Source organism: Pleurodeles waltl, chromosome 11 (genome assembly GCF_031143425.1).
Source record: "Pleurodeles waltl isolate 20211129_DDA chromosome 11, aPleWal1.hap1.20221129, whole genome shotgun sequence".
NCBI lineage: Eukaryota > Metazoa > Chordata > Amphibia > Caudata > Salamandridae > Pleurodeles > Pleurodeles waltl.
The window spans coordinates 822,716,402-822,735,364 of record NC_090450.1 but is presented as its reverse complement, the minus strand read 5'-3'; the positions used below and the strand labels follow the sequence as shown (position 1 = coordinate 822,735,364).

The 18,963-nt window shown below is 43.3% G+C and overlaps 1 protein-coding gene across 1 annotated transcript in view; it reads left to right on the top strand.

Annotated features, from left to right (window-relative positions):
* The first annotated feature begins 2,225 nt into the window (after nt 1-2,225).
* Nucleotides 2,226-18,963, top strand: part of LOC138266178 (2'-5'-oligoadenylate synthase 1-like) — a 33,495-nt gene continuing 16,757 nt past the window's right edge. The window contains exons 1-3 of the mRNA XM_069214652.1: nt 2,226-2,611; nt 13,882-14,188; nt 14,810-14,985. Of these exons, the coding sequence (XP_069070753.1) occupies nt 2,432-2,611; nt 13,882-14,188; nt 14,810-14,985 (663 nt within the window). The 5' untranslated portion in view covers nt 2,226-2,431. The remainder of the gene's footprint in view (nt 2,612-13,881; nt 14,189-14,809; nt 14,986-18,963) is intronic.

The window sequence follows — 18,963 nt, the reverse complement described above, 5'->3', positions numbered from 1 at the left end:
TTCCTCCCTTCCAGCTGATATCCAGGGTAGTGCAGGAGATTTAGTCAGACCATGCAGAGGTTCTTCTGGTGGCTGCAGGTTGGAGTAGAAGGTTTCCCCTACTCATTCAGTTGTCGGTCTCTCCCCAGTGGCAGTTCCTCTTGTCCCCATCCCCGCTGGGGTCCCCCCCGGTCTGTCACTGGAGTCAGCCAGCCAATTGAGATTGGGGGTCTGGCATTTGAATGGATGAGACTCATTTCACATGGTTATTCAGCAGTATAAGCATCCCTCCTCCCTGAAGGTGTATGGACGTCATTGGAGGAATTTTGAGAAATGGTGTGGAGATAAGGCTGCCTCTCCCTATGTGTGTGATCCCAGTATTGTCTGTGAGTTCACGAGGGATAGGTTTTTGTCAGGTCTGACAGTTTCCATGTTTCTCAGCGAGTGGGCTGCAATCAGAAATCCTGATGTTTTGGCAGTAACTGGTCTTGCCTCACGGTTGTTGCAGATTTTTTTCCTTAAAAGGCTTGTTTTTTCATTCTCCAGTTCCCTCTTGGGATCTTCCCTTCGTATTGCATAGTGTTCAGGGTCCTCTGTTTGAGCCACTTGAGTCCTCAGATTTGAAGTTTTTATCTACCAAGGTGGTGTTTCTGGTTGCTATCTGTTCCAGTAAACAGATTGGGAGACTGGTGCTTTGATGTCTTTTCCTCTGTTTCTTCTTGTTTTTTTCTGATCGGGTGAATTTGAGACCCAGTCCCTCTTTCCTTCCTAAGGTGCCTACGTCTTTTCATTGTTTGGGAGACATAGCTCTGCCTGTGTTTATTCCAGACCCTTCCTCAGATCACCAGGTCCGGTTAGATACCGTGGATGTTCATTGGGCTCAGAGTCAATCCAAAAGGTGGATTCTTTGTTTGTTACCTTTGGCCTCTCTACTAAAGGCCTTCGTCCCTCTTCTGTCACCTTATCTAGGTGGGTTAAGCTGGAAATCACAGGGGCTTTTGATTCTGTGGGTCATCAGCTGTCTGCTTCTGTTCAAGGCAGGTCAGCCAGGGCAATGTCCATTTCCTGGGCAGCATTTAAGGGGGTGTTGCTCCGTGATAAATGTTGCGCTGCCACTTGGGCCTCCCCTCATACCTTTATGTCCCACTATAGGTTGCAAGTTGGTGGTTCTTCTTCTACCGTTTTTGCAGGCCATGTATTGTCTGTTGTGCACTCTGATTTTCAGTGTTCTGTTATGATTAAACACCTGGTGCTGCACTTATAGTTCAGTGTGTGTTCTTTTTGGTGGGTCGCTTCTTGAATCAAAATTTGTTTGCTTGGATATTGGCTCATGCAGTAAGGACAGGACAAGGAAGACGTATGAGGAGGTAATGCCCAGTTACTTACTGGTAAACTTAATTACTGCCAGTGCAGGCCGTCCTCGTCTCATTCCTGAATTCCCAACACCCCATAGTCCCGTCCTGTATTTTGGTTCTTTTTGGGCTTGGATATGTCAGGGTGTGGTTAGGTGGGGCGTCTGGTTCTATGTCTTTCTGGAATAGGGGTGGCCATATTGGGTGTATTTTCTGGCTCCTTAGAGTTGTCAGTATCTGTGGGAGCAGAGGACTGCTCATGCAGGAAGGACTGAGATGAAGAAGACCTGTATGTAATGAAGTTTACGGGTAAGTAAGCGGCATTAATTGCCAGAGGAGCCCATTTTGCTATTTTAGAATAACAGATTATAAATCCACGATTTACAGTTTGCACTGAGATAATTTATGCTGATAAAAAGGTCACTGTGCTATAGTAGAAGGATTGCACCTTATGAACTGGAAGTAACAAAATGATCTCATTGACAAAAACAGTAGACCACTCACATATCCACATATCTGCATGATACACAATGTGCTTTGCAGTAGGTACAGTAACACTCAGTGATACTTTATGTGTCAAAACTTTGATGGGGTCGGACAAAACACCGAACGCCCCGGAAAGGGCATTACCCACCAGGGTTTTCTTGCCGCTATTGTAATCCTTTTAAAAATTCTGGGCACATAACGCTCTCTGCAGCATCAGGTGTCTTAACCTTGTAAAATAGTTTACAAACAATTACAAGCCATTGCCCTGCGTGACCTGCTGAACCCCAGGTGAAGTTTTCCATCTCGGTTCCACTCTTGTTTGGAAAGTGTTTTCCGTGTTTAAACATAGAGGCGGTGGTTCGGCCTCACTTCCACGGAGCCTCCTTAAGTGACAAGCGCCATAAGGGTGGTGGGAGGGACGTGGGCGGGTGAAGCCCGCAGTCATATAGCACTGACGGTCGGTGTGCAGCGAGTCGAGCGCATTCTATGTGCTGAGAGCAAGTAAGGACCGAGAATACACGTCAGCAGCCCTCTCTGCAGAGCCGGGATACACAGCGCCGCTGTGCAGCACAGCCAGGGAGTGCGGCAGAGCCTCAGCGGCACGGACCGCGGACATGGAGCGGTCGGATTCGACGCTATATGACACCCCCTCCGACAGGCTGGACGCCTGGATCGCCGAGTGCCTGCAGCCCGACGAGGAGTTCGGCCGGCAGATCCGAGAGGCCACCCGCAGGATTGTGCAGTTCCTGAAAACGGTCTGCTTCCGGGATGTCCCTGTCCACAAGGTGGTCAAGGTGAGAGGTGGTGGGGAAGGCGATGCTTTCAGCAAGTGCCTCGGCCTCACAGAAGGACTCGCCCACTCCACGGATGTCATTTGGGGGTCCCCAGGGGCCGCAGTTGCGACCCCTCGCTTGCCCTACGCGACCCCCGGCACTGTCTTTGCGACCCCGGGCCTCAGGTATCGCAAAATCAGTGCCAGAAACTCAGTAGCAGCTCGTCCTTATGGACATCGGTTGGGGCTTCTCTCTGTTTTCTTTCACCATTTTTGTTACACTAATAGTGAATAATGTTTCATTGTTAGTGTATTAAAAATAGAGTACAATTAGCTGGAACATAGCCTTCCTGGGCAGATGAGGTAAGTAAAAAAAAGTGCTTTTAAATGTATGTTGTGTGCATGTGTGTCAGGAAGTGTGTGTTTATGTGAGAGAGAGTATGTGTGTAAGCGTAAATGTGTGTTTGTGTAAGAATGCATGTTTAAGTGTAACTAAAGGTCAAGGGTCGTTTGATGTCACTTCCGCTACCCTTAGCAATTTGGTGAATTGACGTTCATCCTTACCTGTCACAGTTCCACTTTAGTGCACTTCGACTCTGGTAGGGAACTGTTTGTGTCCGGCGACATTGCACACAAGGCTCCCCATAGTATGTACAAAGACATATTTATTAATACAGGTTTGCGTTTAGTAACAAAAACAGACCTGGAAATGAAGCACAGTCTAAAACCCTGCCTGGTTAATATATACTGCTTGCTGGCTGTCAACCACCCGTCCTTACACCTCCTACACATACCCAAACCTCTACAGCTGCTTAAATCGTCCACAATCTATTATCATCCCCTAATTGCCCTCCAACGGCCACGACACCACATGTAATCTGTTACTACACTAATCTATCTGTCCAGACATGTCCCACCAACACACTCATGGCTTAATCAGCGTAGACGGCTTTGGCAATGATATTTAGCCATGGTGTGTGCTAATGGAGCAGTAGGTACAATTCACCGGGGACCAGAGGCGGGAGTTAGCCCAACAACAGCCCTTCGAGCCCGGAGAGTGCACCAGAGTAACCTTGCTGCAGGTCCGAATGTGAAAACATTAAAGAGGAGTAAAAAATGTTTCGTGTTACTTTGCTGTGCTTTCAACGCAGAGGTCAAATGTCAGACTAGTCTAAGAATTGCTGCTTATGCTGTTAAAATGGAGACTAGTGTTTCTTTTTTTTTCATACTGGAAAGTGTGAGGATTTTGGGAACTATGTGAAAACTTTGCTGGTGTGAAAAGAAAGGCTGTAGGATGTTGTTTCTTCTAAACAAAACAAAATGTAAAACCTTATAAAGGAACTGTACACATGTTTGTAAAATAAATAAAGAGAAAAGCACAAATTAAGTATCTATTTTTAAAGAGTGATGAAAACAAAGATTAGGATCAAAAAAATCGAGACACTTTACTTAGTGAAGCACAAATGTCAACTAATCGCGGAAACCCTATTTCCATACATTATCTTTGTGCGCTTTATAATTTTATCAGTAGAATAGTATGTTTCTGCAAATTTAGTGGTCATTACAATTGAAAATGTGCGGTCTTTAAATGACTGGCTAGCACACTGTGCTTTAGCAGTATATTTTTAGCATCTTGCTCCTAAATGCAACACCAGCTACACACTACACCCCTATCATTCTCATGCTGGATGGCCATGGCTCATTTGCAACACTCTTTCTTTGTGTGATGCTTGGATTTTTCAGAATCCCTTTGAGTTCAGTGATGTAACATGGATGCCAGCACCACTAGTGTGAAAATTCTTGCCGCACCACTGCCTACTAGAACCACAGGAGCTCATAAAGCGCTGTTAGTTCTGTCCAATTCCCTCATCCGCAGGAGTCAGTCTCTGGCAGCAGAATCTATTGCACCTGTGGGGGCACTGCAAAGGGATTACGTGCACACTGAATGGCCGAGCAGTGCGCATGCTCACTTTTGTAAATGCAGAGTGCACCACTTACCCTGTCTGATGCTATTAGAGGACAAAGAAGAAACTATTCTCCTGCTGCTAGGTAGCTTCGTGAGACAAAGCAGTCACAGTAATTACTGTGTTCATCCTTACTGGTGAAGAGCAAACAATGGCAGTTAGTAAAAAAACATTGCTTACTGAGGAGAGAGTACTGGAATTGGGAATATGAATGATTTGAGTATTGTTTGTTTCATTTTGTGCTAAAAAATGCACATGTAACGTTAAACAACTTCGTGGGGTCACTAATGCACAATTATTCCTTATTGAAATCAGAAGTAGGAATAGCTTCCTTCTGAGACCTATGGAAACCGGTCAGAATCTCAGAAAACAAGACGTTGCTCCCCATAACGAGCTATTGAGAGGTGGACCTTGAGGAATTGTTATATACAACACTGCAGAAGGGGTGGACAAGCCTACAGGTTAACAGGGAGAGCAGAGTTAAGGGCCTGTCTTGACTCTAAAACCCTGTCTTGGCTCTAAGAGCCCAGGCACAAGCTGAGCCCTGGGAACATTTGGCATGGGAATTGTGAAACAAATATTATGTAAGCATGTCATAAACGGGCTTCAAAAGTCAAAAAAGTATATTTGTTTTACAATTGTTTAACCTTAGTACATTAGATGATATCACTACATTGAGAGGCGTTTATTGAAAGTGAATAAACTTGAACTTAAGAAACATCCATGCCGCCACCCCACTCCAACAACAATACCATCAGTGAACTAAGAGGCAGATCAGTTGTCGTGTGCACCCTCTATGAGGACTATATTCTTATTTTACAAGGAGCAACATTATATTGCACTAAATCAAGCACAAGAGAGACTTTTCTGCAGCACACATCCTCACATATTTGAATGTCTTCTCAAATGCTGTATGAAAAAATAGGAGGCAATATAAAATAAAGTAGTGTGGTCAATTGGTCAAGCAGGGATTGATCCCAAGATTTTTTCAGCCACTGGGTTGGTATCCCTTTCTCGCTCCTGTTTGATGCCAAAGTTTAATGCTACATCTTTCGTTATTGGTTCATGAATTTTGAGCACGGGTAGCAGGCAGAAGCCACAAAAAAACTTAGCTCATGTTGGGCTTGAGGGCTCAAGAGGACCTCAAGCAGAATCGGAGCCTAGCATCTGATGGCTCACACAACTCTATACTTTACTCTGGGTAGTCTGTACCTGAAATGCGCTTAGATGTTGCTCCTGCCAGTGTGATACCTGTTTTGTATGTGAGGATATCCTAGCCATGACCATCTTGTACATGTGCTGTGTGTTAGGGGAACCCACACTGCTGTCAAATGCTGCATGTTGGACTGCTGCTGCAGAGGCTGTCCATGTTCTGTGCGTGCGAGGGAAGCTTGTATTGCTTCTGACCAGATTGGATTGAGTTCAATGGGTGTGAGAGAAACGTGTACTCCTGACTGGTGCTTAGCTGTTTTATCTGTGGAATCTTCCTGTGCATGTGAGTCAAGCTTCCACTCATACAACCCAGTGCTGCTGGTTATGCTTATTCTAATTTGAAATGCTGCTTGTTCATCGTATCTAAGAGAAGGGTTAACTGGTGCTGCCAAGTACGACACTTGTTGCATGTCTTTAAAGGATAAAAGGAAGATTGCAGTGGCCCTGCAGTGCCATATTTGTTCCATGTCTTTGAAGGAAGCTTGCACTGACTGACTCTGCAATAACACACATGGTCCATGCCTCTGAAGGAAGCAAACACTGGCTGGTACTGAATTACCACACTTGTTCCAAGTCTTTAAAGGAAACATGCACTGGTCATGCAGTATCACAATTGTTGCATGTCTTTCAGGAAATATTGTGATGCTCTTGACTAGTGCTATGTGTTTTGCATGTAAGCCAAGGACCCTTCACGCTCCTGCTCCCAGTGCTCTATCTATGTATGTGCGTTTTGTGTCTGACCAAAATACTTTTTTAGCTGTCTTACCAGCCTTATGTTTTCTCAAAAATATTGCATAGTCTTGCAGAGAAAAGTTGGGGTTTAGGTAAGCCCACTTCAGTTACTTATCAGACAGCCCTTCTGAGCAGCATGCATGCAACTGGGCAATGGATCAGCTCTCTTCAGCCTGTGGTGTTGTTGCCAATATTTGGTTCTGCCTAGTAGATATCCACTGGCCTTTTGAGGTGTCAGTCTGAGAAACAGTTTTTTGCCTACCTACTCTGTGTTACTGTGCATCCAGAGACATTCAACCTCATGAGATTTCCTTTAGTTCATTCCGCAGCAGCTCACCTGCAAATGCAGACTAGTGCTAATTGATTAATGAAAGCACCAGCAGCTCTGCTGCCGTTGTTACTGGACCACAACTTTCTTATGCAGGGCACCAGGCATCAGTGCTGAAAGTTTCAAATCCATGCCACCATCTTTAAATGGTATTCTGTGTACTCCATCATTTTTTACTGTTCAAAATTGGCAGAACGGTGCAAATCTTAACTTTTTTTTTTCATTGAAGCTCATGCCCTCCACATTTAATTGGCTTTTTTTTCATTTGTTTTGCTTGATTTCTTTCTTTTTTTGTTTTAGCACGTGCTTGCGCTACAAAGAAAATCAAACCCTTGTTCTGTAGAAAGCACGTGTAACATTTTTTATGGTTTATGCCAAAGATATTCCCTGCAAAAGTGCACAAAGATCAGACTGTAGTGCTGGCTCAAGTGTGACTTATGGGAGATAAGATAACGTCAGTGGACATTCAAGCTTCAGTGTAGCTTACTACAAGAGCTTTAAATTAGACTAGAGGACCAATGCATCAGATACTCAGCCTCTGTCACCTGTGCCACCATCTGTACAAACTCTGGGGGTCATTCCAACCCTGGCGGTCATCGACCGCCAGGGTGGATGACCACGGAAGCACCGCCAACAGGCTGGCGGTGCTTCCCTGCCCATTCTGACCGCGGCAGTAAAGCTGCGGTCAGAAAAGGGGATCCGGCGGTTTCCCGCCGGATTTCCCCTGTCTGGGCTGAATCTCCATGGCGGCGCTGCAAGCAGCGCCGCCATGGAGATTCCGACCCCCTTCCCGCCACCCTGTTTCTGGCGGTTTTTACCGCCAGGAACAGGATGGCGGGAACGGGTGTCATGGGGCCCCTGGGAGCCCCTGCACTGCCCATGCCACTGGCATGGGCAGTGCAGGGGCCCCCTAACAGGGCCCCAGCATGATTTTCACTGTCTGCTTAGCAGACAGTGAAAATCGCGACGGGTGCAACTGCACCCGTCGCACCCCTGCAACACCGCCGGCTCCATTCGGAGCCGGCTTCTATGTTGCAGGGCCTTTCCCGCTGGGCCGGCGGGCGCTCCTTTGGCCGGCGCCCGCCGGCCCAGCGGGAAAGCCAGAATGGCCGCCGCGGACTTTTGACCGCGGAGCGGCCAAATGGCTGTGACCGCATGGCGGGCGGCGGTCAGAATGACCGCCTCTGTTCCTTCCTAGAGAGTGGCGTACCTGTGTGTGAGCAGTGTTCTTGAATGAGTGGTGTCTAGCTGCCATGTTTTGTGAGTGCCTTGTGAGGGATGTGCATGTGTGAATGTAATATTAATGTTGTCTTTCATTTGGTGCAGGGTAAGTGGTGTTAGGTTCAAAGTTGTGTCTTTGTGAGTGCAGAGTGAGCCATTTGCCTATGTGAGTGCAGTGTGAGGGATGTGCTTATGGGTGAGCATCAGTGTGAGGTCCCTTCATGTTATGTTTTAGTGTGCATGTACTTTACAAGGGCCAAACCAATTGGCTTTGGTAATACTTTTAGGGTTGTGGCTTTGAAATGCAGAAACGTAGTGAAGGAAGCAGAAATACAATAGCGTGTATATGAGAGTGGTAGTGAGTTTTGATATGGCAAATGCAGACTCTGTTGAAAAAGGATGAGGAGTGTTGGGGCAGCTGGCAGATGAAATGTCACTCTAGTGAGGGGGGCTGTTACTTTGCTTGCACTAGGGCCCATTGCAACCTAACTCCATCCACCACTGGTGAAGCAAAAAAAGTAGAGCCTGAAAAAGAGAGCACAGAAAGCACATAGTAATGAGTCCATGTTTCCAGGGAAGAACAAACACCAGAAGAGGAAGGAAAGTCCACGCAACAAACTGATAACAAGCAAGAAAATGAGAGTGACAGTGAAGCCAACCAGTGGTAAGCAATGGGTGGACTCTAAACCCACTGTAAGATGAAAATATATCTCTCAACAGACCACGTATGTGAGACCTAAAATTAACTAAAAACAGACATATCCCTTTGGTCTCAATGCACACAATTGCCATTGTAGTACATGGCCTTGAATGAAGCTACTTTGTGTGCTGATGTGCTCTTAGTCAGAGAGAAGAATGCGGTCACTCACAGTGAAGGTAGCTTATGGCTGAAGTGGGTTCACCCACTAGCGTACAATGTAGTGGGCAGAAGAAAAATATGAATGGCACAACAACAGACCAATGGATGAAAAGAACTAGTTGAAAGCCCCTATAAGTATATTACATATTTAATGTTAGTAAAATGAAAAGGGTCTTGGGGTACAAATGTCGTACCAAAAGAGTGGGAGAACCGCTAACAGCCATCTAGATGTGCAGACTTTCTAACCCTTAAACTCACCCACACCTAAACTGATCAGTCCCTGGCCCTATGTTAGCTGCATTGCACCACTCTTCCAAAAGGCTCAGTGGTAAGATATTGTTGCTTTCCCCTCTCCCCAGGCACCCATTGGGCAAGACTGCTCCATTCACAATAGACTGCCCTCCATTTTCCCTCTGTCCTTCTTGGAGTCTTGCAGCTCACCTGTACCAGCCACCACTTCATCTGACTTGTGTTATGAGTGACCAAGTCAGCCCGCATGAGACCACATAAAGGTGTCTTCATTCTCTGACCCAAGAAAAACCTTCCCTCAAAGCATTCTTCTGTCCCACCCTTTCCTTCTCACTTTCCCTATCCTACTCCTGTGACAGATTTAACAAATGCTGAATCTCATGGCAGCAAATGGTCCACCGCAATCCTCACCCCCAGACTGTAAAACCTGTTCTCCAAAAAAGTGTGATAGAACAAATTATAGTCCTCAAATTTCGTGTCATTGAATTGTATTCTTAGAGTGCACTCATTGGTACAAAACCATTGCAGTTCCCCAGTGGCTTTCTTCTGTGCTTTATTTTTTTACGGCCAGCTTCACTGTTTCCTACTATATGCTTCTCAGGACCAGTTTACTCAAGATAAGGGGGGATTAGTGTAACAGATGGGGTAAAAAAGGACATGGCTAAGGAACAACCAGTCCATTAGGACTGACTGTGCAGCACGCCTTCTGGCCTAATGTAACCCTTGCTACAATCAAATCTTTATCAACCCATGTTACTTTTCTCCTTCAACAAAAACCCCACCTTACTGATATCAGTTGGTTCTCCAGTTCTGAATGAATGAGTGCTCAATCGAAAAACCCAACTTCCCAGTCGTTAACGTCAAAACCCTCAACACTTGAAAACTAGACAATACCATTCCATTGCTATGTACTAAAACAGACTCCTCCAACCCCCAAAATTGCCCTGCAAACTCACAAATGTCTACTAATCGGACATTAGGAAAATTGTCTTATCTCTAGACTCCAAAATACACTGCCTTATCCTCCTAAAGTGACCTGCCTTGGGTATCCTAAGTCTTACTTTTATTGCCTCCCCATCGCACCAGGCCTCCTCCCTTTGTAAACCCCTCTCATCTTTCCACCTTAACATTTTCAACATCCGAAAAGCACACTAAAAATAACCAAACAATACACATCAAAAATATCCAAACTATGCACGCCATAAACAAGCTTTAAACTCTGGAAAACATATGTCTCCCAAAGAACCCATTATCTTTCTTGAAATTTCTACTGTGACTGGATGGGAAGAGGATGTGGCGTAATGGCCTGAGCTGCTGACTTTGCAGCTTGGGGTACCAGGTTCTAGTCTTTGTGTCGGCTCAACGTCCAGTTATTCTGAGCAAATCACTTAATCTCCCTGTGCCTACAATTCAGCGCCTTTGAGACCCTCACGGGTGATTTGACGTGCTTTACAAATACTGGATTTATGACATCATCTTTTCTCCTTCCCCCTTTTCTCCAGCCAACTCCTCCGACATCCTATAACACATTTGCCTTGCTGAAGATTCATAGGCAATTTTCATAAAAAGCCATTCAACCCACTTTTCCCAGAGTCGTTATCAGTGACCAATTCCTATACCGCAGTGTGTAATTTACCACATCCTTCCTTATCGCTCTTTACCTATCTCTAACCTCAGTCTTTTTACTACACTTGAAACAAATTAGTCCTGTAACTCAACCTAGTAGATAAAGCCAAGTATCCCTTAAGTAAATGAAACACCATGACCATCCTCTTTTACATTTGCTTTAGCATTGCAGTCATCGGTTTGCTTTCCCGTGACATCAGCCCATGGAATCTCTGCCTCTGCAAATGAGATGAAGCATCCACAATATTGTCCTCAGTTCCTGTAACAGATCTTTATTGTTGCCCATGAACAACAGCAGTCTAGATGCTGCCTCAAAGAGGAACCTTTGAGAAGGGAAGGAGACAGAAAGTTGTGCAATAAAAGTGAAAGGAAATGCCTAGGCAGGAGAAAAGCAGACCACCTCCTCACAATGCAGCACATGTACATGCCAGAAATGCATACATAAGGGCAGTTGCCACAGAAAAGCCTTGTGTTGTGTCTAGGAAGAAGGTACTCCACAAGATCTGGCCCTAAAACTGTTGCTGTATGTTAAACAACCCTGAGCAAAACTTCTCAACAATCTCAACAAATATTCATCCTTACCCTTTTGGCCAGTACGTGATCCATAGCAGCCTCATTACTTACAGTGAAAGCCACATTCTTGTTTACCAACTCATTACCATCCAACACCCTAACAACCCCTATAAAGAAAAAAAAATGTCATTACTCTGACCTTCCCTCAGCTGTTGTTGTGGTTGCTGTTTGACGTTTCACCTTCCCTACCAACAAAAGACCCCAGCAAAAGCCATGTCTGAAACAAATTGCACCCACCACCCTACTCCTCCTTCGACCACATGGTCACCCAATTAATCTTCCCAAAAAGGCTGTCTAGGCTCCTAGGTCTGCCCTCGCTCCCACCTTCTGTCTTAACCCATCATGTAACATCACTGGCCCTGGCATGGCAAAGCCCTAGCCACCTATAAAAACCTTGACCTACCAAAGCGTCCATCAGATAAAAACTTAAAGGTTCCAACAGCATTGGAATTCCTTGCTGGTCTTTATATCTAGCATTTTTGCCTTAACGACACATGGTCGCCTAAGCCACAGCAGCTCCTTCATCTGTACCCCTCAACTCTTTAACCCCCACCATTCACACTGTACCCACTCCTTTGTTAGCCTTTGCTCCAGTCCCTTTCTCCGTAAATCATAAAGAAAGCAGTCATTGCAAATAATTAACTTGAGTGCAGTGAAAGTGGCAATATAGCTGCATACCAATTATAGTGAATGCAAATAAATCTACTGAGTAATCTAACCATCCTAAATAGATACAAGTTTTATGTTTAAGCCTTCTATTACTTCTCAGAAAGGAACTAGTGCAGTGAGAGAAAAAATAATAGATCTGACAAACTCCTGTAGACTCTGTCATCATTTTAAGGAGAGTCGTACATGCCTAATGTACATTTGTCCTATCCAATATCTTTTACAGCCCATTTATGTGGAACAGTTCACCATATTGGCTAAAGAAACCTTAGCTCACGCTACTTCCAGGGAGGGGCTAGTGTAATACTCAGAATATCCTTGCAAAGTTTGTTCAGTTGGTAAGAAAAGGACCTTTTGTCTGAGTATGACAAGACTGTGATAAACTCTTCTTGATTTTCCCCAGTAAAAGACTGTCAATACATTATGGAATGATACCATAGCATATTAGTGAGACATAAGATTTTGATTATTAATGAAATATTTCTCTCTGGGTATTGGATGGAACAAAATTATCTAAAGCATTTAATGCATAGTTTGAATTGTCTATATACAAAGGATATGATTAGCATTTTTGAAGTTTGATAATAGGATTGAACTGTCTAAATCGGTGGTTCGCAACCTTTTGACTTCTGTGGACCCCCACTTTATCATGACTGGAACCTGGGGACCCCCACTGAACCATTATTGGAGTCCAGGGACCCCCCACCGAGTCATTACTGGAAGCCAGAGACCCAGGCCTAAACATTGTTGATGATTTGAACTACAAAACAATACACAAACATGCAGAAACAAGCATTCCAACAAACACATAATCAAATGATAACACATTTTATTTTGTTCGGTAAACAAATAAAATAAAATGTAATTTTAATAGGAAGATTGGAGGTTTTCTAAATTCAATTGAAGCCACACATCGTCAGTGCTATGTTCTGTTTGATGCATCTGCACTGCTCCCATGAATCATTCTGAGGGTACTAATTTTATTTTTGCCTCCAATTTCAAATTCCTTGACATTTACAGTATGTTTTAAAATGTTTAATTGTACAGTTAGCCACTTTATTTATATATATTTTATTAATCTGTTGTTATTAGTTAATTTTCTAAGCAGACACAACCCCCCTGAGAAGGCTTTGCAGACCTCCAGGGGTCCCCAGACCAGTGGTTGGGAACCACTGGTCTAATAAACCTAGAAAGATCATTAATGAGATGTAAAGTAACTTTTATTTATTTTCATTTATATATTTTACATTTGTAAATATATTTTTCTTACACACATACATCATGTTTTACTGTGGAGAAACAATGGTCCTGGGGACTGTGGGTTGTGCAGACCTTGTAATTTAGAATATTTGGTAAACTTCCTTTCAGTAACTGACTGTAAAGCCATTATAGGAGGAAACGTATGCTGCAAAATGAATCATTGAGTCAGTTTTTTAAAATACGTTTCTATTGATGATGATGGTGTTATGGTATCAAAACATAGACACTACAAGCCTGCCTAGCAAGGCTGAATCATACCTATAAAGGAAGTACATCAAGAGCCAAACAGCCAGATATGAGTACATATAAATAAAAAAAATGTGTGCTCAAAGAACAATTTGTGTTGAAAAACAAATGACTAAGCAAGGGATCCACCTAAAGAGATACTGGGGAGGGTGTTTTGGGGAAAGAGTGGGGTGGGAGTTTAATTTACTTTTTTATTTTAAAGGGCAAGTGTGGTTGTCTCTCCTGGTTGAGGCTTGCACCTAGGTAGTTAGGACCCCTTACAAGGAAGCTAGAGAAGGTGGTAATGATCATAATTAACCTGATGTGCTCTAGTTAGCGCTTTCAGGAATCACTATTTTTCTCTCATGTTTGTGCAGGGTGGATCCTCCGGGAAGGGTACAGCCCTGAAAAACGGCTCAGATGCGGACCTAGTGGTCTTCCTAAACTGCTTCACCAGTTTCAAAGACCAGACTGAAGAGCGTGGTGATGTCATTGAAGAAATCCATGAAATGCTGAACAAGTGTCGGGCGAGTATTGCATATGACATAGAAATTGAAGAACCGAAAGAGAAATATGACCCTGCGGGTCAACTGCTCCAGCCACGCTCACTGTCCTTCAAGATCCAGTCACGGAAAGTGATGGAGTCTATATCTGTTGATGTTCTTCCAGCATATAACGCTTTAGGTGAGTACTTCAATCATGGGATCTTCTGGGTAGACTGTAGAGGCTCTACCTACAGAAAAACAAAAGGGACTTGGGAGAGCAGAATAAGGATGTGGCATTTTAAGAAGCTCAGGACAGGAAAAAGCAGATCTGCTTAGGACTTTAGGAAGGTACAACATTTTCCAGTTCACAATATAAATCTATATTGAGGGCAAACTTTTAATATTTGAGGGAGAAAGAAAAAACAATAATTGCTTGGATACGAATAGAGCAGAACTTTCTTCACTGGGGCAATATGGCATTTCCTGCATGAACATTCTAGACTGATCACTTGTGAAGGTAAATGCAAATTTACAAATATTTGTCAAAATATTGATGGTAGTTTATGTGGGTGCACTCACAGCCTCCTTCACCTCTCCCCATCCCACACACACACACCCTTACATACAAAGAAAGTAGAGAAAAAGAAAACAACATTAAACTTTACAGAACAAATTACCAACACAACCAGTGCCTTTAATGAGAAGTGTGTAGTTGAGCTATAGGTCTGTCAGAGCTGTGAAGCAACATAAGCAGATCACCATTTTGGATTCAAGAAACAAAGAATGACTCTGATTTCTCCCTTTCTGATCTTTCCTGCAGGTTCTGTATCTATTGATGTGAAGCCAGACCCTGAGGTCTATGTTTCACTCATTAAGGCTAGAGGCGGACCCGGTGAATTCTCTCCTTGCTTCACGGAACTTCAAAGGAACTTTGTGAAGCGTCGCCCAGGGAAGCTGAAGAACCTCATTCGCCTGGTGAAGCACTGGTACAAGGAAGTAAGACAATAATAATACACATTATAGCTTCTTCCTCATTTTAGTCCTCACTATCGAGGCATGCTTGACTTTCATAGGGATTCCAAATTCCAATCCTGTAGATTATAAACAGCCATCCTGTTGCCCCTAGTACCACTTACCCTCCAGCACATCTTGGTTGAGTTCTGTTGAGACAGCCAAGCAGTAACCCAGGAAGAAGCATTGCCTTATCGAATTCCAAGCTGTGCACAGAGCCCTAGTTCGAACATACCTTGGTGTTTGTTTGGCTGATTACTCCTTTGTTAGCTGTGAGGTTGAGTAAATGCTGTTCGAACTTATAGGCTGCGGCCTAGTCCGGTGGAGCTTGTCAGTCAACTCCCTCAGTAGCTCCCTTAGTATGGTTGCTTCTAATGGCAATTCACTATGAATTCTGGGGATGTAGCTTTATGTTGATTATGTCATCAAACTGCTGCATTTAGTAGGGAAAAGAAACTGAACAGGAATGCGGAAGCTCTGCGTTTCCGATGAGGTAGGCTCGAGACTGTCAAATAAGCTTGGAGTTTCCACCACATGTATTTATGTTTTAAGTAACTAGGGAACCTGAGAGTCATCAGGGACCTTGGGCAAATCAGTTATTACAAAACCAATGGCCCCTAGTTATAATTGATCAATGATACTTTCAGCCAAATGGTTATTTTTTTTTAATGACACTCAAAAAAAACTTTTAAAATAACATAGATAACAGCTTAGTGATATTGGTCAAAAACATGGTTGGTGCTGTCTCATAGCTGATACACACTGGTGACAACAGTGGTCAAAGTTTGTATCTAAACCACAAATAGCACGGCTTGTGTATAACTTGTAAACCATGTATGTAGATAGGGTCAGGGATAAAAGTCGATGCTTCAATCCCTTAGCTAATGGCGGGATCATCAGCTGGATTCTTGACTTTACCGAGCCCGAGGGCGTGCTAGAATAAACAAAAGAGCGGAAACAAGATCCATGAGAAGATACTTATAAGTTAATATGGGTGTTTACAAAAACTGGAAAACTGGAGAAAAAAAAAGAATATGTGAAACTTTAGTGGGTGTCACTGAGATAGAGTGGTGAAAATATTGCAAAGTAGATCTATGGCTCACCCCTGAAAAAGTTGCATGTAGTAGCTGCACAGAATGTGTAAAGGAGTCTTGGAATGCAACTGAGAAGAAGAGGTGGTTTTCTGGTTGTGATTTCATGTAGGATCATGGATGAATTACATTCTATCAAGTGGGATTCAGTTTCCCACAGCTGCAGGCAGAGGATTGTGTTGTTCTCTGGCTTAAAGGAGGAACTAAGCTGGTGGATGGATCCTTCTCATCTGAGAAGTGGCGTTCCTCTTGCTCCTACAGAATAGACAGTAATGACTATTGATGCTAGTGATTGGGGCTAGGGAGCTCAAATGGAAGGACAGTCTATTAATAGCAAATGGCCTCTTTTCAAGAGAAGAAATTCCTAGGATAGGAAGGAGTTAGAGGCAGTTTTATTAGCACTAATGGGGTTTCCCTCTTTTCTGATGGGCACATCTATTTTGATCAGAACAAATACTATGTATACCATTCCTAAATATACAGTTAAAAGGGAACTCATTCTGTCTTTGAACAGGATGGATTCAGTGATTTTTGTGAAGCTGACATCTTCTGCAATTCACATTCTGCGACTTCAGAATGTGTTAGTAGACAGTCTAAGCAGAAAGTTTCCTCCTTACTAAGATTTGCCTTTCAATCCTCACATTTTTATAACTATGTCAGGAGTGGAGCACTCCAGTCATAGATCTGTTTGCCAATCAAAAGGATGTTTTTCCCCTAGGATTTTTTCAAGGATGAGGCAGAATGTTTGCAGGATGGATGCTCTTCGTATACTTAGATCCAGAGTCTTTTGTTTGCCCTTCACACACTTCCACAGATTTTGAAGAACCTGTTGAAGATAAGGTAAAAGAAGGCTTCAGAAGACTTCTTCTGCCAGTGAAAATGAACGTTTGTCCACAGAAGGGATTTCCAACTTGTTAACATTTCTAGAGCTACTCGAGACCTGTCCGTCGGGACAGCCTGAAGGATCAACATGTAGGATTGCAGGGGAAAGGGGTTTTAAGAGTTAGCTATAGTGATACAAGCTTCCAGGAGAAAGCTTGCTATTTGCATTGGGATTAGTTTAAAGCCTATTGTGGGTCTAGGGATATATTTCATTTGAGGAGTGATAATGGTAATATGCTTACTTTTCTTCAAGAGGGATTTCATATGGGCTTAAACGTTTTTATCCTTAAGGTTTTCTGGTCTGTCATTAAGGCCTTAAAGGAAACCAGGGGTGGAGTGGAATATTTTGAAACCTTTGCTGTCGGAATCCTAAGATTTTTTCTCCTTAGCCTGTCCTTACATCCCTGGTGTCCTCCTCAGATTTTTCTTTGGTGTTAGATGCATAGCAAAGACCACTTTTTCAAATTTTGGAGAACATTGATGTTAAATCACTTACTCTCATTCTGAAGACTCGTGATGGCTACCAAAAAACATCAGCCAGACGATTTGGGCAATTATGCTCGCTTTTTTGCAGGCATAATCTTTAAAGGATTTTCCTACATAGCACAATTTTGAGGCTGGTACTTCTTTTATGCCCAAAGTCACTTTCACCTTCCCTGAGGAGAAAGAAATGATTTTGGCACAATTTTGGCCTTCGCCTCTCTTGCAGGAGGATATGGATTTGCACAATTTGGATTTGAGGAAAGTAGATTTGATCTATTCCCAGACAGTGGCTTCTTTCTGTCAATCAGATTCCCTTTTTGAGAACTTGGCCCAGTCAAAAAGGGAGGGAGGCCTTCTGTTCAGATGTTAAAATATTGGGTGAAATCCACATTTGCCAAATTCAGGAGGTCCTTGTCTACTATGTATACAGGGTAAATCCACTAGGTATGGTGACTTCTTGGGATGAATCTTATTACACTTTTGTGGAGACTTGTAGAACTGCTCCTTGGGTGTCTTACTCCCCTTTTAGACTTATGCATTCTCACTGTAATGATATTTGTGGTTGTAGACTTCTTTCTGCTGTGAAATAATAGTGGAGATTATATCATTAAATTTTGTTTGTTTCAACAAGTTCTTTCTTGCCCAACTATTGTCTGTTTGGCTGTTAGCTTGGTTAGTCCTCTTTAGTATGGGCTGAAACGAGAAAGGGGGCGTATGTTAATATATATAGATTACCTTCCAGTAATTCCATTATTCTGAGTCCAGTCTTCTTCCTTTTCAGTCATAACATCCTCCTTCCCTGGATCGTCAGCCAGGCCACACTGGTTGTACATTGAGGAATTAACTAAGTGTTTCTATTCTAGCTTGTTAAATACAGGATGCGCTTGGGGTAGTTTGTACCTATATACCCTGGTGCAAAAGGTAGTCATTTTTCCCTTTGCTGTGATTGGACTGTAGAGCCCCTGTCTGTTGGAGGTGGATATTCCTCATTAGTGAGGACTGAAACTAGGTAAATTGGACCCTGAGATGACTTGTAATTTAGTGCAAGCATTAAATTCTGTGTGTGTCTTAAAGTGATACACAATTGAATGCTTGCACTAAATTGTAGTATAAACCATAATGGGTATTGGGTGGGGGTAAGCATCAGTGTCATCGTAATGTGAGACATGGAGTATGAGAATGGTGCAGACGACTGGTCTCTAAACATATATAACAGTATGTAGGGGAAATCAATCTTTATGTTGCTCCAAATCTCAAGCCTCTGTCTTGAGAGACAGAGCTCAGACTTACTCATTTCTTGGCCTGTGTGAGAAACACATCTACTGAATTAAGCCTGTGTGTTCTCACATTGTGCAGTTATTCCTTTAACTCTGTAGGTAAACATCAAGTCTGCAGGGTGTAGGGAACTTTACGTTCTTCCTTCTTGCTTCTTCAGTCCCTGCCGCCTCCCATTATTGCATAGGAGTGCAGTTCAGTTGCCAGGATTGTTCACTCACCAGCCTCTCAT